At 44.5% G+C, this 27,486-nt stretch overlaps 1 protein-coding gene across 3 annotated transcripts; it reads right to left on the reverse strand.

Annotated features, from left to right (window-relative positions):
- ZNFX1 (zinc finger NFX1-type containing 1) lies at nt 1-27,486 on the reverse strand. Of its 3 annotated transcripts, none has more exons than XM_082857750.1 (15): nt 27,383-27,486; nt 25,942-26,057; nt 25,246-25,352; nt 19,244-21,052; nt 15,118-15,249; nt 13,523-13,671; nt 12,790-12,939; nt 11,372-11,486; nt 9,850-10,100; nt 8,027-8,166; nt 6,859-7,013; nt 6,336-6,481; nt 4,626-4,736; nt 4,109-4,204; nt 1-3,499 (listed from the first exon to the last, which is right to left on the reverse strand). In XM_082857750.1, the coding sequence occupies exons 3-15, from the start codon at nt 25,304-25,306 to the stop codon at nt 1,058-1,060; spliced, it is 5,757 nt and encodes a 1,918-aa protein (XP_082713876.1). In that variant the 5' UTR covers nt 25,307-25,352; nt 25,942-26,057; nt 27,383-27,486; the 3' UTR covers nt 1-1,057. The 3 variants fall into 3 exon arrangements, with proteins under 3 accessions (XP_082713876.1, XP_082713875.1, XP_082713877.1); XM_082857749.1 differs by having other exon boundaries at nt 25,246-25,360; XM_082857751.1 differs by lacking the exon at nt 15,118-15,249 and having other exon boundaries at nt 25,246-25,360.

The following is a 27,486-nucleotide window of genomic DNA, read 5'->3' on the forward strand; positions in this document are numbered from 1 at the left end:
GTTTTTATTAATTGGCTTTATAGGCTAAAGTGCATAGTAAAGACAAAAAAGGAAATGTATACATAGCAAAGGGACGTTTTCTCGCCAACATTAGAAAGACCTGAGATGCCTAAGTGTCAGTTCTAGGGAACACTGGACTGAGGGAATACGTATGCAGGCAGCAGGCCTGGGGGCTGGCTTCTGGTATGGACCTGGGACCTACAGAAGCTGCTGGCATGCTAACCCTGCCCAGGCAAAAGCTGCAATAGAGGGTGTTGGGACAAAAGGGTCACACTTTGGATAGGCGCTGCTGGTACTAAATGAGAGTTTAGTCCTTTCAAGGCCCTGGGGAACCAGCACAGCTACTGAGCCTCTCCTATTGCAGGGAAAAAAACCTCAACCATCCCAAAGTGCAAGTCCCAGGAAGGGTACAGGGATCACTCCTTAGTTGGCCTGGGCCTGCTGCATAAGCCCCCAGCTGTGGTCTATCACACTTTCCCCCACTCTCAGTGAATATGTAACATCAGGATTAGTCAGTGAAGTCTTTGTCTCATCACGTGCCTCCGTCTCCTAGAATGAGGGTGCCCGAGGAGAAGGGTAGGAGGGATTCTTGTGCTCCTTGAAAGGATAAGCAGCTCATAAACAACTCCTCTGGGCCTCTTTATTAGACTGGAAATGAGTGTGCAAGTTAGGTCCTGGCAATTTAGAATGAGTCTGCTTCACTGAGCTCCTATCTGCCTCTGGAGCACTGCGGGAAAAAACATGTGACTGAGTCAGGATCCAGAGACACTACTAGGTAGCCTGGGTGGAAGCCCCAAACATGCTTCAGGCAGTCTGTCCACTAACTTGCAGAAGAGAGAAGAGACCTGTTAACTTCGCTCTCAGTTCTGGAAGTAAAGTGCTTACTCTAGAGCAGGGGTAAATCTAGAAACAAATGTGGGCAAGCCCTAAAAGTGGATCCTTAAATAGGTGCTAAGACTAAAAGGACAGTAATAAAAAACAAACTTCGGTTCTTTCATGGGGGAGCCGGCCCCAGCCATACGGTGGCCGGGGCAAAAGGCAGCGGTATGTCATCTTCCTACATCATCCTCTGGATCTCCTCAAAGTTCAGCAGGTTGTTGGCCGTGTCAGACCAGGCAGGGTGCTGGGCCCCATCCATCTCGGAAGCAAGCTGATTGCTTCTTTCCAGAGTATGGTTCACGCCCCCAATCACCTCCTTACAGTCAGGACACGTGCCCCTCTGCATGGCTCCCCCACAATCACTAATCACATAGATGTGGCCATTGGGGCACTTGAACCAGTGGCCACGAGGGTAACCTATGGCTTTGACGATCTGCGCTCGTTCTTCCTCTGAGATGCCCAGGCCAGAACAGGGAAGGGTGGCTTTCAGAGCCTCCATCTTTCTCTGCACAAGCTGTTCATCCTCCCGGGTGAACTTACACGTCCCCTCGAGGATCTTCCGGACTCTGGAGACCTCTTCTGCTACGCGGCCTCTCACCTTCCCCTCTGCTATCTTGCAGCGGGTCAGCAGGTTCACCAGGTATGTGAGCCTCTGGATTTCACTTTGGAGGTCATCCAATTCCTGGCTGGTGAAGCTCAAACGCTTCTTGGCCAGCCACTCATGGACCTGGTCTAATCGAGTCCTCACCTGCTTCTGTTCTAAGACATGCACTTTTTTCAGGGAATCATATAGGCCAGCCAGGTGGTCATAGAAGCTGATATAATTCTCAACAAGGCCCAGGTCCTTCACTGACAGATTTTTCTGGGCCAGCTTCTCTTTCAACATCAGGAAGTCTTCAGGGAGCAGCTGGTAGAGGAGATTCTTCCTCTCCAGTAGGGCCTTAAGTTGTTCCTGGCTGACTGCAATTTCCCCTGCTGAGCCCAAGATCTTTTCCTTGACAACTTCAATCTCTTCCAGCCGCTGTTTGATGCTGGTTCCATACCTCAGATTTTTGCGGATGGGCACCTGGCAGATAGGGCAGACCTTCAACTTGATGGCAACTTCGTCATCCTTCTGCTCGTTCATGTAGCGGTCCAGGGCTTGCACCTCAAAGATGTGGCTGCAGTCTTCCAGCTGTACAAAGCGGGCATCTGGCTCATCCTCAAAGCCAAAGAAGATCTGGGTGACTTCTTCCTGGTGGCAGACACGGCACTTCTTGGGGCATGGTTCCCCACACAAACCAATGCAGGGGTGGCCGCAAGCCAGCAGCTTAGTACAAGGCACGTAGCAGGGGGGTCGGTCACAGGGCTCAGAGCAGAGTTTGGTGCACTGGTAGTGCTGGCAGCGCCAGTCACAGGGTTCCACACAGGGACTGCACAGTTCCCCACACTTTTTCTTGCACTGGCTGTGGACGCAGCGGTTCTGACAGGTCCGCTGGCAGGGCGGGCACTCACCAATGCACGGCTCCTGGCACTTGTGTGAACAGATGAGCAGGCGATTGCAGGGCTGTTGACAGCGCTCGTGGAAGCGCCCTTTGAAGCAGCTGTGGCAGGAGCCGGGACATGGATGCCCACAGTCCAAGATGGTGCCACACTTGGTGGTGCATTTGACTGGCAGGTCATACCTGAGGTCCTCCACATGGCCACACTTCACCTTTTGGCTGTGCCCACACTTGAGTTTCACGGTGACCTTTTCTGAACACAACCGCACACAGTCTTCACCACATGGGTGGCTGCACCTGTGCCCACATTTCAGGACCTTGGGGCAAGGCTCTTGGCAGCAGAAATCTGACTCAGGCATGGAACAAGGGACCATTTGTTCATGGCCGCACCGGAGAATGACTTTGGGCACCTTCACCTGACAAGGCTGACACTCCTGGAAGCAAACAAGGGGGCACCGGTGCCCGTCTTGGCATATCACCTTCTGGCATGGCTTCATGCACTGGAACTCCTTGTGCAAGGAGTCATAGGGGTGGCAGGCACGGGTGCAGACGTGCCCACAGCCCAGCCGGAACTCACAGGGTAGGCTGCAGCCTCCTTCGGGCACTTTTTGGAAGTCAGAAGCTTTGGATACTGAAGTGTGGATAACAGGGTGGTTCTGGCAGCACAGCCGGAGGGCAGAGCCTATCTGATTGTTCTCTCGAAGGGTATGGATGATCTTGCTCCACAAGGGCACCTTGGCCAGCATCTGCATGTTTCCAATGCAATACATTCCCTTCTTGGCACGGGACAAGGCCACGCAGATGCGGTTGGGTATCTGGAGAAAACCCACCTTGCCTTCCTGGTTGCTGCGCACTAGTGAGAGGAGGATGATATCATTCTCCTCCCCTTGGTATTTGTCCACCACATGGACCTTGACACCAGCAAATGTCTTGGCAGGCATGAGTTTGCGCAGGCAGAAAAGCTGCCCGGTATAGGTGGTGAGGATGGTGATCTGGGAGGGCAGGTATTCCTGACACAGGAAGTACTTGCACAGCTCCACCACAAAGCGAGCCTCGTGCTGGTTCTGGTGGCTTTTGCCTTCTTGGATTTCCTGTTCAGGAAAGTTGTGTTCTACAAAGAAAAGGTTGGAAGAGACCCCCTGGAAAGAAAAAGAAGAGAAGGTACATTCATGGTAGTTTTTTCTACCTTCATGTGCGTTGGCCACTGACCCTGTCCCAGGGAAGGACCTTAGAAGGCTTCTACATACTCTGTACCATAATCTTTAATTTAGGAGCATTCCACTGTGCTGAATGCTTTATATACCTTATCTCCTTCAATACAATAATATTACGAAGCAGCAACCATTATTCTCATGTACAAAAGAAGACCCTGACCCTCAGAATTGGTATATAATTTGCTAAAGGTTACACAGCTACTAAATGGCAGAGCTGGGATTCAAAAACCCAGGTCTGTATTCTCAACTTATATTCTATTCCTCTTCTTAATAACTAGCTTTTTACTGTTTTGATTTTTGTTTTTGGCCACATCACATGGCTTGAGGGATCTTAGTTCCCAACCAGGGATCGAATCCAGGCCCCGGCAGTGAAAGCACCAAGTCCTAACCACTGGACCACCAGAGAATTCCCAATAGGCAGCTTTTTAGAAAGCTGGCTGTTTTCCCTTCTGAAAGCCCTTTTTTGTCCTGAGGAAAATATAACCTCCTAGGTTGCTGACAGCATCAGAGAAAGATCAGGTAGGGCAGATTCACCTTAATCTTCTCGTATTTGAGAACAGAGGGATGGTTTTCCAGATCCTGGTAAATGTGGGGTGTCAAAAGCCGGGCAATTTCAGGGCACATGCGGTGCTGAAACAAGACATGTATGTCATTAAAAACATGGGCGGTGCTGAAACATGTATGTCATTAAAAACATGGGCGGTGCTGAAACAAGACACGTATGTCATTAAAAACATGGGCAAAGAGTAAAATGGACAGTTTTCTAAAGACTAAGTTGCTAGTGGAAAATCTGGGGCAGTAACATTTGAAAAGAATAATAGGGAAAAAAGAGCAGAATGTAAACAGCTCCTTCATCTGACACAAACTCAACACAGGCTGAACTTCCGGTATTTTAAAACAAAAAAACAAAATAAATCTGACAGAGTCATTTCATTACTAAACTAGCAGTATTTTAATGAAATAAAAATGCCAAGCTTTCTTGTTGGCATTTGGCAGGCTCCCAGGAGCCTTCCCTTGGACATTTGGTAGTAACAAAGGTCTAGCTTCTCACCTGGTAGTTCAGACGGACAAAGGGAATGTTTACTTTCACCAACCGTTCAAAGAGGGACACCTCAAGGTTGAAATTCTTGGCCAGATCATACACATTGGCACTGGGGCGCAGCTGAGAAGAGAAACACGTCTGAGGATTCTCCACTGAAAATGTATTTTAACCATCCATCCATCTACCCACCTATCAAATGTTTTTCAAGTGGCTTCTGTGTTCCAGGCACTGCTTTAGTTGTTAACAGGCTAAGGACAAAGAGTGACAAAGGCCATGAAGCCAAGAAATAAGGGTGATGGGACAGAATGCCCAGGGGTGGAGGTTCTTTACATAGGCCTCTCTGAACAGTGACATCTGAGTTGACACCAGCATGGAGGAAGTCACCAGTCATTCAAAGAGCAAGCCATAAGAGAGAGCAGAAAGAAGAGGGTGGGAACACAGTGAGCAAATGAGATAGATGGTGGTATGAGGTGAGGTCAGAGAAGCAGGCTGAACCCTGAGAATACTGGCCTTTGTAGGCCACTTTAAGAAGCTTGACTTATTTATTTATTTTTGGCTGCGTTGGGTCTTCGTTGCTGTGCACGGACTTTCTCTAGTTACGGCGAGCGGGGCTACTCTTCATTGCGGTGCGCAGGCTTCTCATTGTGGTGGCTTCTCTTGTTGCGGAGCATGGGCTCTAGGCACGTGGGCTTCAGTAGTTGCAGGACGCAGGCTCAGTAGTTGTGGCTCACGGGCTCTAGAGCACAGGCTCAGTAGTACTGCCGCATGGGCTTAGCTGCTCCACGGCATGTGAGATCTTCCCGGACCTAGGGCTCGAACCTGTGTCCCCTGCATTGGCAGGCGGATTCTTAACCACTGCGCCACCAGGGAAGCCCCAGAAGCTTGATTTTTATTTTAAGTGCAATGGGAAACCACTGGAAGGTTTTAAGCTGGGGAGTAACATGACCTGATTTACTTTTTAGCTCCTTTATGAAGAATGGATTAGAAGGTGGCAAAAATGGAAGCAGTGGGATGGGGAACACGCTGTTTTAACAGGCCACGGTAGGGCTTCCCTGGTGGCGCAGTGGTTGAGAGTCCGCCTGCCGATGCAGGGGACACGGGTTCGTGCCCCAGTCGCGGAAGATCCCACATGCCGCGATGCGGCTAGGCCAGTGAGCCATGGCCGCTGAGCCTGCGCATCTGGAGCCTGTGCTCCACAGTGGGAGAGGCTACAACAGTGAGAGGCCCGCGCAGCGCAAAAAAAAAAGGCCACGGTAGATTATTAAAAAGTAGTAAAGGGGGGGCTTCCCTGGTGGCGCAGTGGCTGAGAGTCTGCCTGCCGATGCAGGGGACACGGGCTCGTGCCCCGGTCCGGGAAGATCCCACACGCTGTGGAGTGGCTGGGCCCGTGAGCCATGGCCGCTGAGCCTGTGCGTCTGGAGCCTGTGCTCTGCAAAGGGAGAGGCCACAGCAGTGAGAGGCCCACGTACCGCCAAAAAAAAAAAAAAAAAAAAAAAAGTAGCAAAGGGAACCTGAAATGGATAATGCTACCTCTAAAACATGCCCCCAATCTAAGAGCACCTGCTCTTAGATTGAACATGGGAGGTGAGGAAAAGAGGTGTCACAGATAGCCACTAATAAGCTTGAGGACTGGTAAAGCAGAGACCAGGGTCTTCCTGTCTGATTCCTGATTCCACTCCTGCAGAGAGGCAGCCTATCTTCTAGGGGCCCCTGGCCTACCTGCTGGTGGTCCCCAATCAGAATGAGGTGCTGGCAAGCTTTGCTCAGGGTGGCAATGGTGTGGGCCTCAAGGACTTCAGCAGCCTCTTCCACGATGACGATCCGAGGCTCCACCTTCTGCAGGATCTGGCGATATTTGGCAGCACCTCGAGTCAAGAGAACAAAGAGAGTTCTCTGAGTGGATGTACTGGACTCGCTGTGCCACTGGGCTTCTGGATTGGTGACCCCCGAGCCTGGGTCTGTTACAACTGAGTCCTCACATTCACCCAGGGCCACGGTGACCACTGCATGAGAATGAGTGCTGCTGGGTGGTCTCCAGAGCACCATCCCCATGTTGTCACTGTTGAGGTTCTAAATGCAGTAGAAGCAAGTGGGTGAATTTCACCAAGAGAACCCTAAACACAGCTTGCTTCCAATAGCTTTTCATGGTATTTTCCTCTAACCTACTAAAGAAGTTTCTCTTTACCTGTCCTAGATAATCTGATAGGCATTGGCAACAGTAGTGAACTCTATGCTTTCTTACCTGTTGTTGTCATTCCTACAACTTGGGCATCTTTCAGGATGTGCAGGTCTTCCTGGAGTCTCAGCTCTGCCATTCTCTCTGCTGATGTGCGGTACTGACGTTCATAGCTGAGGATCTTTCGGCGGGTGTCAGCCTGGTACATCTGTAGCCACAGCCTGGAGAATGTGAAGAACCAGGGAGAGGAAGCCATGTGCTTTCTGAGAAGGTGGAGGAAGCCCCTTCAGTGTGCCCTGTGCATGAAGTGGAACCTACACCCTAGAGGAAGTTACAAGCCACAGAGAAAGGAGAGACCCAGATGTGCAGGGACCTGAGAGTCCAAAATGGCCAACAAAATGATGTGCAGGGAGATGTATATAAGCGGTCAGGAGCTAAGGAAGGAGGGGGCTAAAGAACAGAGGTTAACTACTGGACAAGAGCAAGGGACTTTAAAAGCTTCAGGAAGAATTTCTCACAAACTGTCCCTACTCCATTCCTGCCCGAGTCCCCACTCCTCCCCTCACAATTACTTGTAATTGTGGAGAATTACTTGTAACTCTCCACAAGTAAAACAGATCATTTCACCACTCTGCTGTAAAACCTTCCAGTGGTACTCTTCAGCCCTAAGAGGCCCTGCACAGTCTGGCCCCTGCCCACCTCTCTGACCTCACTTTCTATTTGTCTGAGATACAGCCATGCTGGCTGCCTTCTTTCAATTTCTCAAACATGCTCCCTCCCCCCTCGAGGCCTTTACCCGTGTGGTCCCTGCAAGCTCATCTGCTCCCCCTTCCCAACTGGCCTTATTAATGCCTACTCATCTTCCAGATCCTGCTTCCAATGACACTTTCCTAGATATCTCAGATCAGATCAGCTCCCATGTTAATATTCTTAGCACTCCTTGCTCTTTTCTTCCTTGGTGTTGATGCCTGTTTGTAACTTTTTATTTGTGGAACTAACTGATTTGTCTTCCTGGATAGCCTCTAAACCCTGTGAGGGTAGAACCAAGCGTGTCTATTCTATCCCATGGCTGCATCTAGCACTCAGCTCAGTGGGGTGCTCAATCAATCGTCGGTTAACACTAATATTGAAGATCTGAAGGGCTTATATTCTAGGAACAGGAAAGGAACCCCCTGGGGAAATTACATGGGCTGGCTGGGGCTGGGGGTAGGTGGGGGTGGGGTGGGCACAGTACCTATAAAGCTGCCAGCGAGAATTCAGGTCCAGCTGCCAAACATCTTGGATTTCATTGGCCTCGGCCTCAGTCATGGTGTTCAGCTTGCGAAGTTCAACCTTCACCTTCTTTTTCATTTTCTTTTTCTGGTTGCGCTGGGTCTGTGGATATCAATACCAGTCAGAGTCACTGAGTAGAGGTGGGCCTGGTTCTAAGCCCGAGGCGGGGGCTAGAGCACATTTAAAAAAGGAGCTGTCATCTCTGATGAACTTCTCTAAGTGTCTCACACTCTCCCAACAGATATTTCATTGCTAAATGAGGGCTCTGGAGCCAGTTTGTCTGGGTTCAAAGTCCCATCTACCTCTTATATGTTGCGGGACCTAGAGTAAGTTACTGAACCTGAACCTCTATGTGCCTCAGCATCCCCTTCCATAAAATGGGAATAACAATAGTACCTCTTCACAGAGTTGCTGGATTGACTGAAGGAGTAAATACATGGAAAGCACTTTAGAAGAGTGCTGGCGCTAGTCATTACTGAACATCTTTGACCACAGTCTGCTTCTCATTCCTAAAGCATATGTCATGACAGTAGTGGAGGTGCGTCTCTCTCGTTAAATGCCATACAGGTCCTGCTAAGATGGTCTTAATGCCGTTATATCAAGATAGTACCTTTAACAAGTGGGTAAAAGGCACCATTTCGGAGAAAGTGCTCCCCCCGGCTCTGCATGAGCCTTTAGAAGGACTGGCATGCCAGATAGATGTCACAATACTATGGACCCCCCTCCGCTTCAAAACCAAACAATTCAACTCCTCCAGAGGCCACATGGCAGATGCCCAATCCATGCTTCCAAGTATTGGGCTCATGATTCTGTCCCTCGCATAGAGATGTTGAACTGAACTAGGAGATCAGATTCAAAGCCAGCAGACTGGAGAAAGCTGCATTCAAAGCTGCCCTTAAAGTCCCTTAAATCATCAGTGGGGTTCAGTGTTCTATTGTCAGAGTAAGACACGGTAAATTCTGAGGACCACTAGGTTCTACCAAAGGAAGGAGCGGACAGAAAGTCTGGGCATTTATACTATTCTGGCTCTAAGAGAAATATCAAATTTCAGAGTGATTGAAGGATAAATATTCCATCCAGTCTACATAGCTTACTTCATTCTGTTTTACTTGAATCCTCTAAAATCTTAATGCACAGACTTGTTTGTAGTTGAAAAGAGAATATCCATGAAAGCACCAAGCACTGAGACCGTAAGTGTTTGATCTGACTCATATGTGCTGCGCTTCTCTAAAAGTTCAAGAGAAGCACTTGGCTACCTACTTCCTGTCTTTCTAAGTTAGCATTTCTTGCCAGGGCCCCTCTAAAAGGCCATAATTTTTATACTCTTGGAAACTGGACCTATCTTTTTTTTTTTTTTCCTGTAGTACGCGGGCCTCTCACTGCTGTGGCCTCTCCCTTTGCGGAGCACAGGCTCCAGATGCACAGGCTCTGCGGCCATGGCTCACGGGCCCAGCCGCTCCGCGGCATGTGGGATCTTCCCGGACTGGAGCACGAACCCGTGTCCCCTGCATTGGCAGGCGGACTCTAAGCCACTGCGCCACCAGGGAAGCCCTAGACCTATCTTATACTAGGATTAGGTTGTAAAAGGGTAACTTAAGCTAATTATGAGGATGCAGTGAATATGGTGCAACAGAAGTGAGTGAAAATCAGGGGCTGCGGTTCTGGTCAGAACATATGCTCTCAGGCCTGTTTAGGAGAGTTACCCACACCCACCTGGCAATAATAACTGAACTCCCATTTCCTACTCTGTTAGGACTTGCAGGGGCTACGAGGAAGTGAGCTTACCTCCCACTCTCCTGCAGCCTGCTCCTGCCCGGCTGCTGTCCTGGGGCCATAGTTGTCTAGCCTCATGGCCAGAAGCACTTTAGCCAACTCCTGTACTGCCCCATTCTCTTCCTTCTTCCGTCGCCGGGGCCTCACCACCTCTTCCTCCTCAATCATCCGGTCTGCTTGAATCAGTTCAGCCTCCTCTGCGATCTCAATCAGCGAACCCTCCTCTTCCCCTTCTTCCTCCTCCTCCTCCCCTTCTGCCTTGGCTAAGAGAGGAAAGCAGTCAGGACAGGGATGGAGACTCTTGAAGCCAAAGGATGAAAAAGGGTACCTATAAGAGCTAAGATGCATGAAGACATTCTTAAGGGGTTTAAGTGGTTACCTCTGGGTAGGGAAATGGGAGGAATGACAGGGGAGAGAGACTTAGGTTTCCTTGCATACATTTTTGTTACATTTAAAAAATCACATGAATGTATGCCTTTTTAAAGAAGGTTTTACTTATGTCAAATACATATACAAAGGAAAGTATACAACGTAAATGTGCAACTTAAAGGATTATAAAAGTATATAAAATGAACATCCAAGTACCTTCCACCCAACTTAAGAAGCAGAAAGTTACCAATTTCTTTGAAGACCCTTGTGGGCTCTACTAACCTGAATTCTATATTAGTCATACCTCCCTTTTAACTTTACCACATATATAATATATATATATCTTCAAACAACCACCATCATCTAGTTTTGACTTTTCTGAGCTCTATATAAATGAAATCATACTGTATATATCAATATTTTCCTATAACTTGCTTTTTTCATTCAGCATGGTTTTGGGTTTTTTTTGCGGTATGCGGGCCTCTCACTGTTGTGGCCTCTCCCGTTGCAGAGCACAGGCTTCGGACTCGCAGGCTCAGCAGCCATGGCTCACAGACCCAGCCGCTCCGCAGCATGTGGGATCTTCCCGGACTGGGGCACGAACCCACGTCCCCTGCATCGGCAGGCGGACTCTCAACCACTGTGCCACCAGGGAAGCCCAAGCATGTTTTTGAGTCATACATATTGCTGTATATGCTGTAATTCAATCCTTTTCACAGTTGTATCCATTATCTGAATAGATTGTAATTTATCCATCTGGTGTACAAATGTGGATGGATATTTGAGTTCCATCTGCCTTTCTTTTATCATAAAGTGGTTTTGCCAATTAATATCGCCATTAGCCTCATATCAGAGTTCCCACTGCTCCACATTCTTTCAATGTGGGATTATATCAAACATATAAATTTTTGCCAATCTAGTAGGTGTGTAATAGTATTATCATTGTAGTTTTAATTCCTCTCATTTCTAATGAGCACTTTTCATGTTTATTGACCATGAGGATTTATTTTGTGATGTGCTTATTAAAAGTCTTTTATCTGTTTTCCTATTAACCTATTATTTGTCTTTTTCTGATTGATTATAGCTCTTTACTTTTAAGTCCTGCTCTTCTAGTCTTTACCATTCCACCTTAAGATGTGATTCTAGGCAGACATGCACCTCTTACCTGTATTTTCAGGTCCTGCTGGAGCAACACTTTGGGTGAAAGAACCAACACCTAGACCCAGCCACTCCAGCATCATGGAATGCTTCCAGCCCTGGAAGCAAACCCATTCGCTATTCTGAGGAAAGAATTATTAGTCATGAGAATTCTATGACAACTAGCATGAGGAAAGGTCTTCTCAAAGGATCAAGAGGTAATTCCCTTAAAATTCTCTTAAAAATGCAACGTTTGGGCAACTGGCTCATTTAATATGACTTGCATAGATTTAAAAACAAAAATTTCCTGCCTCTTTTGAAAAAATCAGGAGCTATGGGAGCAATGAGCCTGCATTCCTAAATGGCAACAAATGGCCAAAGTTGGCTGCTGCCACCCCTTTTCCAGTTTGCCTCAGTCCTTGCTACTTCCCAACGCCTCACATCTAGCCTGCTTCAGTCCTTTATAGGACTCTGACTGACCCTTTTAGGCTTTGGGGCTTGAAACCCTGGAAATCACCAACCCATTGATAGTAGAGCTACCATCTCACTGGATTCCTGGCCAACCACTTTACAGAGATCGTGTCAGGTACTTCCCTGGTGGTCCAGTGGTTTAGACTCTGTGCTTCCACTTCAGGGGGCACGGGTTTGATCCCTGGTTGGGGAACTAAGATCCCTGCATGCCGTGCAGTACAGCCAACAAAGAAAAAAAAAAATACACAGATAGCAGATACTTCTTATAATATCCTTTGAAGGCAGGCGTTATTATTATTCCTGCTTGACTGCTGAGGGACCTGAGTATCACACTGGCTCAAGTCACAAGTCTGTGTGACCAGTCTGTCAAGTCCCAGACCCTCTATATGTGCTAGGTTGCCTCGTTATGATTTTGTTTAATTTAACAAGCACTTAGAGCACTTATTAAATCAAGAGGTTTACAAATATTGACTTGTTTATTCAATAACAAGCCTATAAGAAATAAGTTGATCTGTAAGAAACTGCCATTTTTGCAAGTTAAATTTAAAAATATTGGCAATTTCACGGGGTTCAACTTAATGTTATTAGCCGCACTTTTTTTTTTTTTTTGCCACGCCTCACGGCTTGCGGGATCTTAGTTCCCCGACCAGGAATGGAACCCGTGTCCCCTGCAGTGGAAGCCTGGAGTCTTAACCACAGGACCTCAAGGGAAGTCCCTATCCCCACTTTATAAAAGAGGAAACAGGAACAAGAAAATTAAGTAACTTGCCTAGAGCAAAATCGGTATTCACATCCAGCAGACTGGCTCCAGAGTCTTGTTTCTGACTAGTATATTCAGCTGCCTTTTCTCACGAAAAGGAACTTTTCACATCACAGCAGCATCTTAGCAGATTATAGCTAATGCTTTGGACTTCTACTTCTGCTGCCAAATATGGGGACAAGAGAGATGCTTGTGCCCCACAAGATGACCCCTACCTGTACTGGTCCATTCATCAGGCTTTTCCAGTGTTGGAGGGAGATGTACTTCTCCAGATGCTGTTCCCGTAGTACGCCACGCATGGTGCACTCCAGGGTCTGGGCCCCTTCATGCAGCTCTTGCTCTGACTCTTTCATTTGTGTCATGATCTATCAAGAACAGAGGGAAAGAAATGATGAAGAAGTATCATCATGTCCCAAACTCAGTCTCTGCCTTGAGGGAAAACAAAGCTAACACAGGAACAGCCAGTCTTTAACCAAAGGATTAATATCTAAAATGTCTAAAAACCTCCTACCAACTAGTAAGAAAAGGAAACAAATAATACAACAGAAAAGCAGGCCAAATATACTGTGGTAGAGACCGCTCTCTTTTTTCCTTAGTAATAAGAACTCAAAGTTTTGGTTGGGCACAATGCTGCCCAGCTAGAAGATGATACTTACCTGGTCAACAGGCCGTAAGTAAAAGTGCTATGGGTGGTTTTGGGGAAGTAGCTTTAAGGCCCTGGCAGGGGCTGGGAGGGGTGGTGTGCCCTTTTCTGTCCTTTCCCCATCTTGGATTATGAGGGCAAAGATCACACCGTAGGATTACCCGAATGGAATGCTGGAAGGAACCAGGGTCCTTCACAGCTTTGTGGAGCCTCCCTATCTCCCCTGGACTGCCTACCCAGAAAGCCACTGCTATCTCGGTTAGTTCTCCCTTGAGCTACCTCAGATCTCCAAAGCTGGGACTTACACTCATGTAGGCCCTTCGGAGGTGCATGGGGAGGTTGCGGCGGAATTCCCGCTTGTTCCTCAGCTCCCTCAGGGTGAACTGCTTCAGGATTTCACTGTTGCTCCTTCCACCTACCCGCACAATGCTGGTCTTTTGACACTTATAGATGCCTGTGGAGCAAAGCAGAGCATGGCAGAGTTAAGAGGAGCTATGCTGGATTCTCTCAGGTGAGAGCTGTGTATGTTTGGGATGTTGTTGCAGCCGGTCCCTTAGGGTACAAACTGGTACTTACAGGGAACCTACCCCACCAGTGAACAAGAAGGTCCCAGAGATGATGTGACCTGCAGAGCAGTAAAGTGTCGTGCTTAAGAGCACAGGCTTTAGAATCAGACACTTGGGGACCCAAGTCTTGTCTGCACACTTACTGCTATGTAACCTGGGGCAGGTTACTTAAGTTGAGCCTCAGTTTCTTTGTCTGTGATTTGAAGACAGTAATACTTTCCTTATAGGGCTATAGTCTGGATAAACGAGAGAGTATCCTTATAGCTCCTAGGGAGGGCCTGGCCCAAAGTAAGCATTAGTAAATGTTCTCTATTATTCACTCTACAGATATTTACTAATTGCTTATTTTGTGCCAGGCATGTGTTAGTTTCTGAAGATACAGTGGTCAAAACACAGGCTCAGTTCCTCATTTGTTCTCATGTCTCACAGTCTACCAGAGAAGATACATATTAAACATTTTATCATAATAAAACTTAATACTATAAATACATGCTAAAAGTGTATAACGGGGACCTTAACTAGCTTGGGTGGGGCAGAGATCTAATTTTTAAGGATCTAATTTAAACTGATACTCTAGGAATAAGGAAGATTTAATCTAGGTGAAAGGAGGATATGAAAGAGTGGAAAATAATAGTCTAAGCATTATTTTCCAGAGGAAAAACAAATACTTATTCATTCATTTATGCAATTAGTATTGTTTGAGTGTCTAGTATGTGCCAGGATCTGTGAATATAGCAAGAAACAGGACCAATCCACTTAGTGTTTATAGTCTAGGGTAGAGACACATACAAATAAACTGGTACATATATGCTAATTAAGTATTTGAAGGAAAAAATACAAAAGGAGTCTTAACCTTGTCTGGGGCCAAGAGGGCAAGTCCACATGAAGTGAGACCTGAGGAAATCAGCTGGAGCCATCCAGGCTGGGTGCATCAAGATGGAGACAGCGGGAGAAAGAAAAAGTACATGCTAGGCAGAGGGAACAGCATGGGCCAAGGGAGAAGCTGGAGGAAGTCAAGAAACTGTAGACAGTCAGGGTTGCTGGAGTTAGAGAGAACAAGGGAAGAGGTAGGAGATGAGGTTCAGAATTAAGCTGGAGCAAACCACACACAGCCTTTCAGGCTGTGGACTTTATCTAAAGAGCAATAGAAAGCTACTGAACTTGCTGATGGTTCAAAGTAGAGAACTTTTTTTTTGGCCACACTGCACAGCCTGCAGGATCTCAGTTCCCTGACCAGGGACTGAACCCGGGCCACAGCAGTGAAAGCCCAGAATCCTAACCACTAGGCCACCAGGGAACTCCCAACAGAGAACAATTTTGCCTACAGATATTACCTTCCAGAAACTGGTCCAAAGCATGATTAGTATAACACACAACCAAGATGGGGAACTTCTGGAGGCTAATTTGCCAAACAGCCTCGTTGGTTAGAAGGGCCTGAACAATTTTTAGACCCACATAGGTTTTGCCTAAAAAACAAGGAAAAAGGAGAGTTAAAAAACTTAGAGACTTTCTAAAAGGAGTAATTATGTACAGCAAATTATTATTTAAAAATTTAAGGTAATATATTGAGATGGTTTAAAATCCTAGAAGCGCAAATGGGTGTGTTATGTCCTCCTCACTCTTCTGCCCCCAGCCACCTAGTTCCTCTTGGAAGCAACCGGCGTTACTAGTTTCTTGTGTAACTTTCCAGAGGTAGTCATTCTATGCACAAACAAAAACGAATATACAGTCTTTTTCTAGCCTTCCCCTTCCTTTTTAAAATACAAACAGTAGCAGACTATTTTCACCGTTCTACATCCTGCTTTTTTCACTTAATATAGTTCTCTATCAGTACATAAAAAGAATCCTCTTTTTGTTTTTCAGGGCTGTAAGGCATTTTTTTAGCCAGTTTTCTGTTGATGGACATATACATTGTTTCCAATCTCACACAGCAAATTATTTAGAAATGCTTTTTTTTAAAAATAAATTTATTTATTTAATTTATTTTTGGCTGTGTTGGGTCTTTGTTGCTGAACGCGGGCTTTCTCTAGTTGTGGTGAGCGGGGGCTACTCTTTGTTGTGGTGCACAGGCTTCTCATTGTAGGGCTTCTCTTACTGCAGAGCACGGGCTCTAGGCACACGGGCTTCAGTAGTTGTGGCATGCGGGCTCAGTAGCTCTGGCTCGCGAGCTCTAGAGCGCAGGCTCAGTAGTTGTGGCGCACAGGCTTAGTTGCTCCGCGGCATGCGGGATCTTCCCGGACCAGGGCTCAAACCCGTGTCCCCTGCATTGGCAGGTGGATTCTTAACCACTGCGCCACCAGGGAAGCCCTAGAAATGCTTTTAATATACCACAGTAGACTTGCCTTTGTGATAGGAGTGAAAAACTCACAGAAATCAACATCGGAGTTAGAGTTATGGGCTCATTAATAAATGGTCAATAATTAATTGTTTACAAACAGCTAAATTCTTACATTGTGTCAAGCTGAGAAGCCACTGTCCTAAAAAATACTCAATGTTGAGTGAGCAATACAAGAAAATAAACATTTCAGTACAGCTGAATACTTTTCAGTATAGATAAATAACAATTTCTTGCTTCCTTTTTTTTCTTCAAATAATATGTATTGAGTGCCAAACAGGTGTTAGACACTGGGTTAGGTGCAAGAAATACAATGGTGAGCAAAATAGCCATGGTTCTTATCTTCCTGGACCTGACAGACTTGCAGAAGAGAAAGATAATCACACAAACAAATGCAAAAATCACAAATGTGGGAAATGAGAAATACAAGGTACCAAGAAAACAAATAATTGGGATTCTGGCCTACTCAATGAGATTAGAAGAGGCTTCCCTGGGAAAGTGATAACTGAGTAAGAGCGGGCAAGGTGGAATAGGGATGGACTGGTTGGGAGGTTCCTGACATCTTCCAGTGAGTGAGGACAAGGTCTGGCTCCAGCAGTTGAGATAATTACGCAGACTGGGGAGAAGTTTCAGAGATAAACTTGATTGGAACTTGATAATGGTTTGGCTGGGGTGAGGAACAGAAAAGGATAACTCCTATGTTTCTAATTTGGAGGACTGGATGGCTAAGGAGTCCTTCGGAGGAAAGAAAATCTTTATAATTCAATATTTACCCCATCCTCTCCTACTGCTTCCTTCCCCTTGGAATGGATACTTTTCGGGATTTCCACCTCAAAAATGACCCCCTTTGTCACATCCCTCTCAAACTCACAGGCTGTTTCTTAGTAGCTCTGCGTGTGTGTGTGTGTCAACCTAGCGTGTTGTCACATCCCTCTCAAACTCACAGGTAGGCTGTTTCTTAGTAGCTCTGTGTGTGTGTGTGTGTGTGTGTGTGTGTATCAACCTAGAGTGAAATGATTATATTACTATACTTGGAGCTAAAGAGTCTCAAGTCAAATGATAACATTAGGGGAAATTAGTTGCAACATGCATATTTTGAAAATACAAACAGCTTCTATAAATCAGTAAGAAAAAGAAACCATTCAACAGAAATATGGCAAATACGAAAAGGCAATCTACAGAAACAGTTATATAGATAGCTAATAAAAACAAGAAAGGATATTTAATCTCACTCTTGATTAAAGAAATACAAATTAACCACTGTGATATACATTTCCAGAGGACAATTTGGCACTATCTATTAAAATTACTAATTCACATATTCTTTGATTCAGTTAGGGATTTCTCTCCTGGGTATACTCTGCTTCTGTGTGAAATGACTCACAAACAAGGTTATTCACTGACCTATTGTTTGTATCAGTAAATCTTTCCATAGGGAACTGGTTAAAGAGATTATGAGCTATCTATACAATGGAATATTATGCAGCCACAAACAGGAGTGAGATAATACTTATGCACCAGTATGAAAGGATCACCAATGTATTTTATAAGTGAGCAAAGCAAAACACATGCAAAGTGCTTTCTAGCATAGTGAGTCAAAAAAAAGTGGGGGGAAATAAATCTAAGTATGCATTTGCTTGAATATTCATAGACTATCTCGGGAAGGATAAACAGGAAGACAATAACATTGCTTTAGATAAAGGTACTGGGTGGGATGGTGGGAGGAGAGAAACGTGGAATTTTTAAAATATTTGAACCATTTTTTATTAAAACATAAAGTTAAAATTAATAATGAGCCAAAAACTCTAACCTCTCAGATCAGCAAAAACTGCTGATGAGCAAACATTGATAACATACAACAATGCTGGAAAGTATAGAAGGAAATGGGAACACTAATTCATTCTCGGTGGCAGTACAAACTGTACATCCTTTTTCTTCTTCTAAAGCCCTGAAAGCATCACTTTAATTATGCAGATTTTCCCATCATATGGGTGTTTCTTATCAGAAAGAACTTTCCATTTTGTTACATTAATTTTTTATCATGAGTTGCCATTCTTTTATCGTTATTTTTAAAGAACCTCTTCCTGTTTTGTTTTTTATTTTTTAAATATTCTTTTGGGAGGGTAATTTAGCAGTACCTACCCTAACTATTAATGTGAATTCCCACGTTAGGAAAAAAACTACAGAAATAATAAGCAGAGTACTCAGAGATAAACACACACAGATATAGATTATGAATACTTACTAAGCACTGTCTATGAAACAAAAAAAAAAAATCTTGGTGCATTCATGCCATGAATGCAGGCATGGTAAAAAAGAGTGAGGTATATTTCTAAATGTGACTGTAGTGTAAAGAATGTAAAAATATCCGTACATGTTATATACATATATATAAACTGTAGGCCAATATATAGAGCATAATCTTGTTTTTGTTATTTAAAAAATAGGAAAAGTGTGCTATGTAAACATATAAATACCCATAAAGACACAAAGATATATCAGTTTTAACTTTGGAAAACATCTCAAAAGACACATGTCAAACTGCTAATAGTAGCTATCATCTCAGAGGAGGATTAGAGAGTGGCACACAGGGAGGAAGATGTAGGGAAGTATATTTCCAAGAGAAGAGAGAGAGAAGCCAGGAGCCGGCTTCTAGACTGCCTGAGTTCTAGTCTTAGGTCTGTCACTTGTCATCTGTGTGAGCTTCAACATATTATTCAACCTCTCTTTGCCTTAGTTTTTTCCATCTGTAAAATGGAATGGTTTCTACCTCACAGAGTTGCAATGAGTTAACAGATGCAAATCATATACAGCAGTATTTGGTGTCCAGTGCTATTATATACCTGATATTATTTAACTTAAATTTATATAAGATCAAGCAAATTAATATAACCTGCAACGGAGCAGAAGTAATGCATCTCCCTAAGTCTGACCCCTCAGCAGTCTTACTACGCACACCAATGGGTCCTCACTGGAAAATCACTATGAGAAGCTGCTTTTTCAACAAGTTCAATGCCCATTTCAGGGCAATGCTTTAAACTGAGACATTCCAGAAACCTAGAGTCAAGCCTCCCTTGCCTATCTCACAGGGCAGATGTCATGTGCTCTGAAAAATTTTCTCTTACCTGTTCCAGGAGGTCCTTGAATAATAGCCAGTTCTCTTGTGAGAGCAAACTGCAAGGCTTCCATCTGGGAGTCATCCAGCTTCAGGGTTTCTTTTGAGGGCCACTGGCTGGGGTCTAAGACATTAACTCTGGGATGTCTCAAGCCCTCAGTATTCCTCAGAGATTCCCCAGTGGCAGAGGGATCCTTTATTAAGGGAGTGAAATCATATCTGCCCCCCATTAGCAAGTACCTTGGCTCCTTCACATAAGAGTCACATTCCACGATGTTCCTCTGGAAGGGGATGTCTTCCTCTTGGACTTCCTGGAGTCCTTCCAGGACGTGCCTATAGGCCTCAAAGTATGCAGTTGTCTCCACCATGAGGAAAGAGTCAGAGGGCTGGACATCTGTTAGCAGCTGTTGGCTCTGCTCATTGAAGCAGAGCTGGACAATTCCTCGGCAGAGATCTTCCTGCTCCCGATTAGACACGGTGGCAAAAAGAAATGTCTCAAAGTTGTCCTTGGACATGCACACCAAGGACCCATAGAGCAATCGCTTGGAGTTCTGCCAGCGAACAAACTTCAGTGATTTTGTGTCAAATTGCACCTTGTAGACAATGCCTGTTGACGAACACACGGGGGTGATGATCCTGGTATCAAAGTAGATTCGGATGTCATCAAACTTTCTCTTCCTCAGGCCTTGGTCTTCAAAGCTTTGGAGAAGTTCCAAAATGCCCTCCCGCAGGGGTCTGACAAAATCCTCTCGCAGGAGTCGGAAGTGGGTATCCAGATAGATAGCAGTGCTGTCGTATTTTCCAGAAATGATGTTGGGGCGAAGGAATGGCCTCTCATCCAAGTGCACTTCATTGTAAGTGGGGTAAATGGGCATGGTCCGGTAGCTCTCAACATGGTCTTCTGCCTCAGGCTGCACGAGAGTGTAGGTATCCACTCTTAAAGTGCCCTCTCGTCTCTTTTCCTGCAGATGTTCGATGATGGTCTGGACCTTTTCCAGGTTCTTCTCTGTCTCTTCTCCTATGTCAACACCAGAGGCTCTCAAAGCATTAAGAGAAGCTGGCAGGAGAGAAATGAGCATGGAAGTTTCCTGCACAGAGCTGGCAGGGAAGACACTTACAAGGTCCTGGAGGAGGGAGATGATGTTGCTAATGTGTTCTGGATACTGGTTTCGAACATGGGGGATGGATTCAGTGATCATCCCTACCACATAAGCCGGCAAGCAGACTTTGAGGAATGTGGAATTCTTCAATATGCCCAGAACATGGAGAACGCTGTGGCGGTCCATTTTGGAACTGCAAGCCTTCCGAAGAACTTGGCAGATGAGCTCAAGGAAGTTGGACTTCATAAAAGAATGAGACAAGAGCTCCTTCAATCCTAAACTTGTGGCAAGTGTGATGACCACCTCAGAGGGATCTTTCTGCAGAAGACTTTCTAGGAACTTGTAGCCCAGTTTCTTCACCTGCTGTGGCTGTTCTGCAGGCTTTTGGTGGGGGTTCCGCCACTGCTGAAAGTTTTCACCGGATCGTGGTGGTCTGCGGTTCCTTCCCTCCTGGTTGCCACTTCTCTGCCTGGTGTCATTTTCCTGACCATGTCTTTGGCCTCTAGGTTCATCATTGGCATGCCCCTCCTGGTTTCTCCTTCCCTGATGTGGGTTCCTGCCCATTGCCCCAAACCTCTCTTCTCTTTGCCGATGAGGAACAGGATGGTTGTTGGCCCTAGGATGCCTTCCGGGCTGGTTGGCTCCTCCTCTGAGAGCACTGGCCGCTGGATTATCGGCCTGATTTCTAGCTCTTGGTGGTAATTCTCCATCCATAGGCCCTAAACACAATGGGAATTTTGGGTAAGCACAATGATATGGACACTTTCATTTTCCAAAACAACTAAGGAGCTTAGGTTTTATTTGGAGAGAAAAAAGGTTTCCGACCAAGTCGTGATAAATATAAACTAGTTTACAAGGGTTGTTGTATATATTACAAAAATATTGTTTTTTCAAAGGGTGCAACAGAAAAAATAAACATTTGTTGAGTGCCTAATACATGATAGAGGATAACTACTCATTTAATCCTCACAAGCTGGGATTATTTCAGAGGCTCAAAAAGGTCATCTCATTGCTTTCAGTCTCTTGGCAGTACCGAACAACAGTGAGAGCATGAGTTTCACAGCTAAACAGACCTGGTTCAAACCTTGGTCTAGGTACTTCCTTACTGTATAACCTTGGCTAAGTTGCATAATTTCTCTAAGCTTCACCATCTGGGTTGCTGTAAAGATTAAATGTTTATAAAATGCTTAGTATACTACCTGACACATGAAAAGCTCTCATTAATGTTAATTACTAACAGAAATACTAATAATTTTTTATTGGGAATACCCTGCTGATCTCTAGGACCATTTGTTCTGCCTCTAAACAATTAGGTCATAGGCAACAGAGACATCAAATGGGATAAAACCATAAAGGGAAATGCTTTTTGAACCTTCCTCAGCATCAGATGGCAAAGGGGAAGGTAGGGCTTCCTTTACCAAGATGTTTTTGAGCCAAATAATAGATTGTGAAGGAAACTGAAAAATAAAACTCAAGTTCTATTTCAGGAAACTGAGAAATGAAACTCAAACTGTGATTCAGGAAACTGAAAAATGAAAATTAACTTTTCCTCCTTTCTGCAGCACGAGTTCATCGACCTAGTACTTATCTATTCCCAAGCCTCAGACAAGGAGGTGTGGGGAGAGGAAGGAGACATACCCAGCACACACAGGAAAGCTAACATCATCCTGTGGCTGAAGCTGAATTTGTCTTCCTTGATCTGCCACACATTTCATAAGTGACCTTGGCAAACATACCCAAGCCCTTTTTCTTTCAATTTCCTTTTCTCTAAAACGGATTCTAAAGCTGACCCAACTTAGCAGAATGACTTGGAGATTTTAAGAACAAATAAACAAAAGAAGACTGTATGCCATGATTGGATGATAACAAATGTTATGAAAGTTTCAAATGCACATCATATTCAAGATGATTGTACCATTTCATGCCATCAGATCCTAAATCCACTAATGTACATTTCCTTGTTTTGTATGTTGTCGAGAAAATTTTAATGTGACAAGATAAAGGAAAATTTGGTAAAATATAAATACTGTAATACCGAACTTTAAATTTTTATAATTGTTACTTTTATATTTACTTTTCAAACTCCCAAGACATCATAAGAAAGTCCTACTTTTAATAATCTGATCTGATTAGAAGACTCAGTATTTTGGAAGAATGGAAAATTGTATCATTTCTCATCCTTTCAACATTCACATAGCTCATAAAATAAAGTTCTACAGTTCCTCCTCATTCGTTCCATGACTGATACTCAGAAGACATGTTGCAAACTTAGGGAAAGGCAAGAATCCATTCAGTTTAGTTTCATTTTAGAAAGTTCTGAGCAAACAGAATAATCACTACAGTAGAGTGATGCTTTCGGAACTAACTTTGCTTTGGTGCCTAGGACTCTAGACATGTACTATCAAATACACGGTGACTAGCTATGTGTAGTTATTAAGCATCTTAAATATGACTAGTCTGAATTAAGATGTGTAAAATGACACATGGAATTTTAAAGACTTAACAGCAAAACATGTTAAATACCTCATTAAAATTTTTTATATTGATAACATCTTAAAATTATAATATTTGAATATCTGGGGGGAGTCAATACAAATATTAAGATTATTAAAGTACTATGAACACTAATTAGAAAAGGTATGTGCACCCCTAGGTTCACTGCGGCATTATTTACAATAGCCAAGATACAGAAGCAGCCTAAGTGCCCATCAACAGAGGAATGAATAAAGAAGATGTGGGGTGTACACAAACACACACACACACACACACACACTATATATACACATACATATATATATAAAACGGAATACTACTCATCCATAAAAGAATGAAATCTTACCATCTGCAACAACATGGATGGACCTAGAGGGCATTACGCTAAATAAGACAGAGAAAGACAAATACTGTATGATTTTACTTATATGTGGAATCTAAAAAACCAAAGAAATGAACAAACACAAAAAAACAGAAACAGAATTATAGATACAGAAAATAAATAGGTGGTTACCAGAGGGGAGGGAGGTAGGGGGAGAAGATAAATAGATGAGGCAAATTAAGAGGTACAAACTTACAGTTGCAAAATAAATGCATCATGGGTATGAAATGTACGGTGTGGGGCATATAGTCAATAATTATGTTATATCTTTGTATGGTAACAGATTGTGTAACTAGACTTACTGTGATTATTTTGAAATATATAGAAATACTGAATCATTATGTTGTGTAACAGGAACTAACATAATGTTGTCAATCAATCAGGTCAATCAATCAGGTCAATTATACTTCAAAAACAAAGTCATAGAAAAAGAGATCAGATTTGTGGTTTCCCGAGGCAAGGAGTTGGGGGAGGGGAAAATGGATGAAGGAGTCAAAAGGTACAAACTTCCAGTTATAAGATAGATAAGTACTAGGGATATAAGGTACAACATGATAAATGTAATTAACACCATTATATATTATATAGGAAAGTTGTTAAGAGAGTAAATCCTAAGAATTCTCATCACAAGGAAAAAATTTTTTTTCTATTTCTTTAATTTTGTATCTATATGAGATGACAGATGTTCACTAAACTTATTTCAGTAATCATTTCATGATACATGTAAGTCAAATCATTTATGCTGTACACCTTAAACTTACAGTGCTGTATGTCAATTATATTTCAATAAACCTGGAAAGAAAAAAAACTCCAAGAAAAGTACTATAATAGTAAAATATATTCAATTATAATAAAATGATATTATTTGGATATATTGGCTTAAATAAGACAAATACCAAATTTTATTATATTAAGTTTTTAAAATGTATATTACCTGTTTCTTTTTGTTTTTAATGATGCTACTAGAAAATTAAAAATTAAGTTTTGGGCTTGCATTATGTTTCTACTGGATAATGCTCCTCTAAACCAGTTACTTCCGGGGACTTCCCTGGTGGTCCAGTGGCTAAGACTCTGCGCTCCCAATGCAGGGGGCCCAGGTTCGATCCCGGTCAGGGAACAAGATCCCACGTGCTGCAACTAAGACCTAGCGCAGCCAAATAAATAAATATTAAAAAAAAAAAAAACAGTTATTTCCATTTCTGACACCTCAACACTACCTTTGCTAAAGTGAACTGCACCCATTTAGAAGCTCTCTTAAGGAGAGGGGACGGTCGTCTAGTCTGAGTCATTCATGTTGTAGCTAGTGAATAAACCATTCTCTTTTTTTTTTTTGGGGCCATGCTGTGCGGCTTGCAGGACCCTAGTTCCCCAACCAGGGATTGAACCTGGGCCTTGGCAGCGAAAGCATCAAGTCCTAACCACTGGGCCATCTGGGAATTCCCAGGAATAAACCATTCTTTACTTGAGAGATGCAGTCTATTTTGGTGGGCCTGCTCATTCATAAGTAACTCAATTTCCTTCCCATTACAGATTTTCTTCAACGTACAACTGGGTTACTTCCCGATAAACCCACTGTAGGTTGAAAGCATTAAGTCGAAAAAGCATTTAATACACCTGATCTATCAAACATCATAGCTTAGCAAAGCCTACCTTAACATGTGCTCAGAACACTTACATGAGCCTACCATTGGGCAAACTCATCTAACACAAAGTTTATTTTATAACAAAGTGTTGAATACCTCATTTAATTTACTGAATAACGTACTGAAAGAACAGGATGGTTGTCTGGGTACAGAATGGTTGTAAGTGTACTAGCTGTTTACCCTTGGGACAGAGTGGCTGACCGGGAGCTGCAGCTCACTGCCGCTGCCCAACATCACAAGACAGTATCTTACCCAGGAAAAGTTCAAAATTCAAAATTTGAAGTATGGTTTCTACTGAATGCATATTGCTTTTGGACCATGTTGCAAAGTCAAAAAATCATAAGTGGAACCATCATCAGTCTGGGACCATCTGAAGGTAGAAACCCTTGCTCACCTCTGTGGTTAATATGAGGATTCCTGGGCCGGGCCTCCGGACAAGGTCTTCGGTTCTCCATGTCTGAGTCACCTGATTTCTTCCACGTTCACGTTACTTTCAGTTGTCTGGAAGTCTGCACAGGTTGACAGTTATTAGTGCCTTTTGAAATACAGCATCCAGCAGGAAAAAAACCCAAATAGTATCAAGCTAATCCTTTCTACCTCTACATCTTAATGATTCGTTAATTAAGAGTCAAACATAGATTTTAATCATGTGCACAAGTGTTCAATTCTGCGAATGCTCAATTATGATACAAAACACTAAATTCACAATCTAGGATCAAATTTCAAAGGATCAAATTCCCCCTTCCCTTTATCCTTGTACTTTCTTGGGGTTAAGGGAGTGTCATCAATTCCCATTCAAAACTCCTGTTTGATTTATGCCTTTAGCCAAGATACTTAAGCAGTTGCTAGGTTTCACTTTCCTCTCCTACAAAGCAAACAAATATTGTTGCCACAACAGAAAGAAGTACATTTTTATGAACCCCCAAACCATGTATTTACCATTCCATCCAGCATTTATACTATATAATACTCTATAGCTTACAGTACTCTATAGTACATAATTAGTGAGCAGTTATCCCTATACTACTCTTTGGAACACAGCCAAACGGATTAAGTCCTCCGCTCTATTGAATCAAGAGAAAGAAATTACGTTTCAATAACCAGGAGGCTTAGCATCTACAGGATGCTGTTTCCTCAGGACAGCTAGATATCTGCAGTTCTTTCCTTCTCCTCTTTCTTTTATCTTGATGGGTTTCGACAGTAGTCCTGTAAGAGAAAGAGGAAGCCCCTTATAAGGAAACTTCTCCATCCTACTCATACACATCATGTGGGCTGGGGCTAGGGAAAGAGTGGCTAACTGAGAGTCCTCAGCAAAGGGACTTTTTCGACTGTCCCTTTCACTGAGTTTTAAAACATTCATAGTTGGAAACTGTGAATAGATCTGGCATTACATGAGGAGTAGCTTTTACCCTCATCAGAGAAAGGAGTCCCTTTCCTTCCTGCTGGGAATATTTTTGGGGAATCTCATCCCTCATCTTATCAAACCCAGCTCTCATGGCACAGGTTCAATATTTAGAGGGTTTTTTGTTTGTTTGTCTAATTAGAAAAAAATGCTCAGAGGAAAATTCCTTCTTCCTCTTGTTGAATAGAAACTCACAAATTTTCTGGGATAAAAGAAACAAGAAAAGAAAAAAGAAAGGCAAGGAAAGGGAGGAGCAGAGAGGAACAGGAAATGCTACCACAAAAGCAGAATCGAATGGGTTTCTTTGGGAATCAAGGCCTATAAGGGCAGGATGAAGAAAATCAGTGATGGTCAAGCTGCTGTAGTGGTTAAATTAGAGAGGAATATTAATTACCAGGATGGGATGAAAGAGGTTAGAGCTGGGTTTCAGGGGGAAGTCTCCAGGGTCCTGAGAGAGTATAAGAAAGGATGGAGGAGTCCCTGTCACCCAGGCGCCCAGCAGCTCCTGATGGAGATACTGTAGGGTCAAGGGAGAGCCAGGGCTGTGTGCGGCAGTGAAGAAGGTGCCAGGGCAAAGCTGGAGCGGGGAGCCGCTGGGGAGGTGGGGGACAGTGGAAGAGGTTTGGGGGCCTCAAGGAGAGGGTGGGGCGGAGCTCAGCTGGGGGCTGTTTGCTAAAGTGATGAGGGCCTGGAAATAGGAGTGGGGAGTCTAGGTGCGGAGGGTGGTTGTAGAGGATGGGGATGAATGAGGTGATGAGGGGAGCTGAGGACGCTGGAAGATGAAGGGGGAGCTGTGGCAGAAAATGAGGATGGAGATGGGGGGACAGAGGAGAGCTAGGTGATGAGGCTGGAGGCGGAGGTGGTGATGGAGGCGCTGAGGGGGCTAAGAGGGGCGCTGAGGAGAGGGCCCAGGGGGTCAGGTGGGTGATGGGGGCGCTGAGAAGGTGACGGGTACTGAGGCGGTGACGGGTGCTGAAGCGGGTGATGGGGGCGCGGGGGCTGAGGAGGTGGCGGGGGCGCTGAGGCGGGCGTCGGGGCAAAAGTGGCAGTGGAGGGGCGGCGCGGGCGCCGGGGGTCGCGGCGGGCGGGAGCAAATGCGTGACCGGGGCGCGGGGCGGGGGTCGCTCACCGGGCTCCAGCGCGTCCTCTCTCTGCCAGCGAAGCCGCCGCCGACTGGTGCTCGGACTCGGGCCCAAGCAGGTCAGCGGCCCCGCCCGGCGCAGCTTACTTTCG

The sequence above is a fragment of the Leucopleurus acutus genome, assembly GCF_964270905.1.
Source record: "Leucopleurus acutus genome assembly, chromosome: 16".
NCBI lineage: Eukaryota > Metazoa > Chordata > Mammalia > Artiodactyla > Delphinidae > Leucopleurus > Leucopleurus acutus.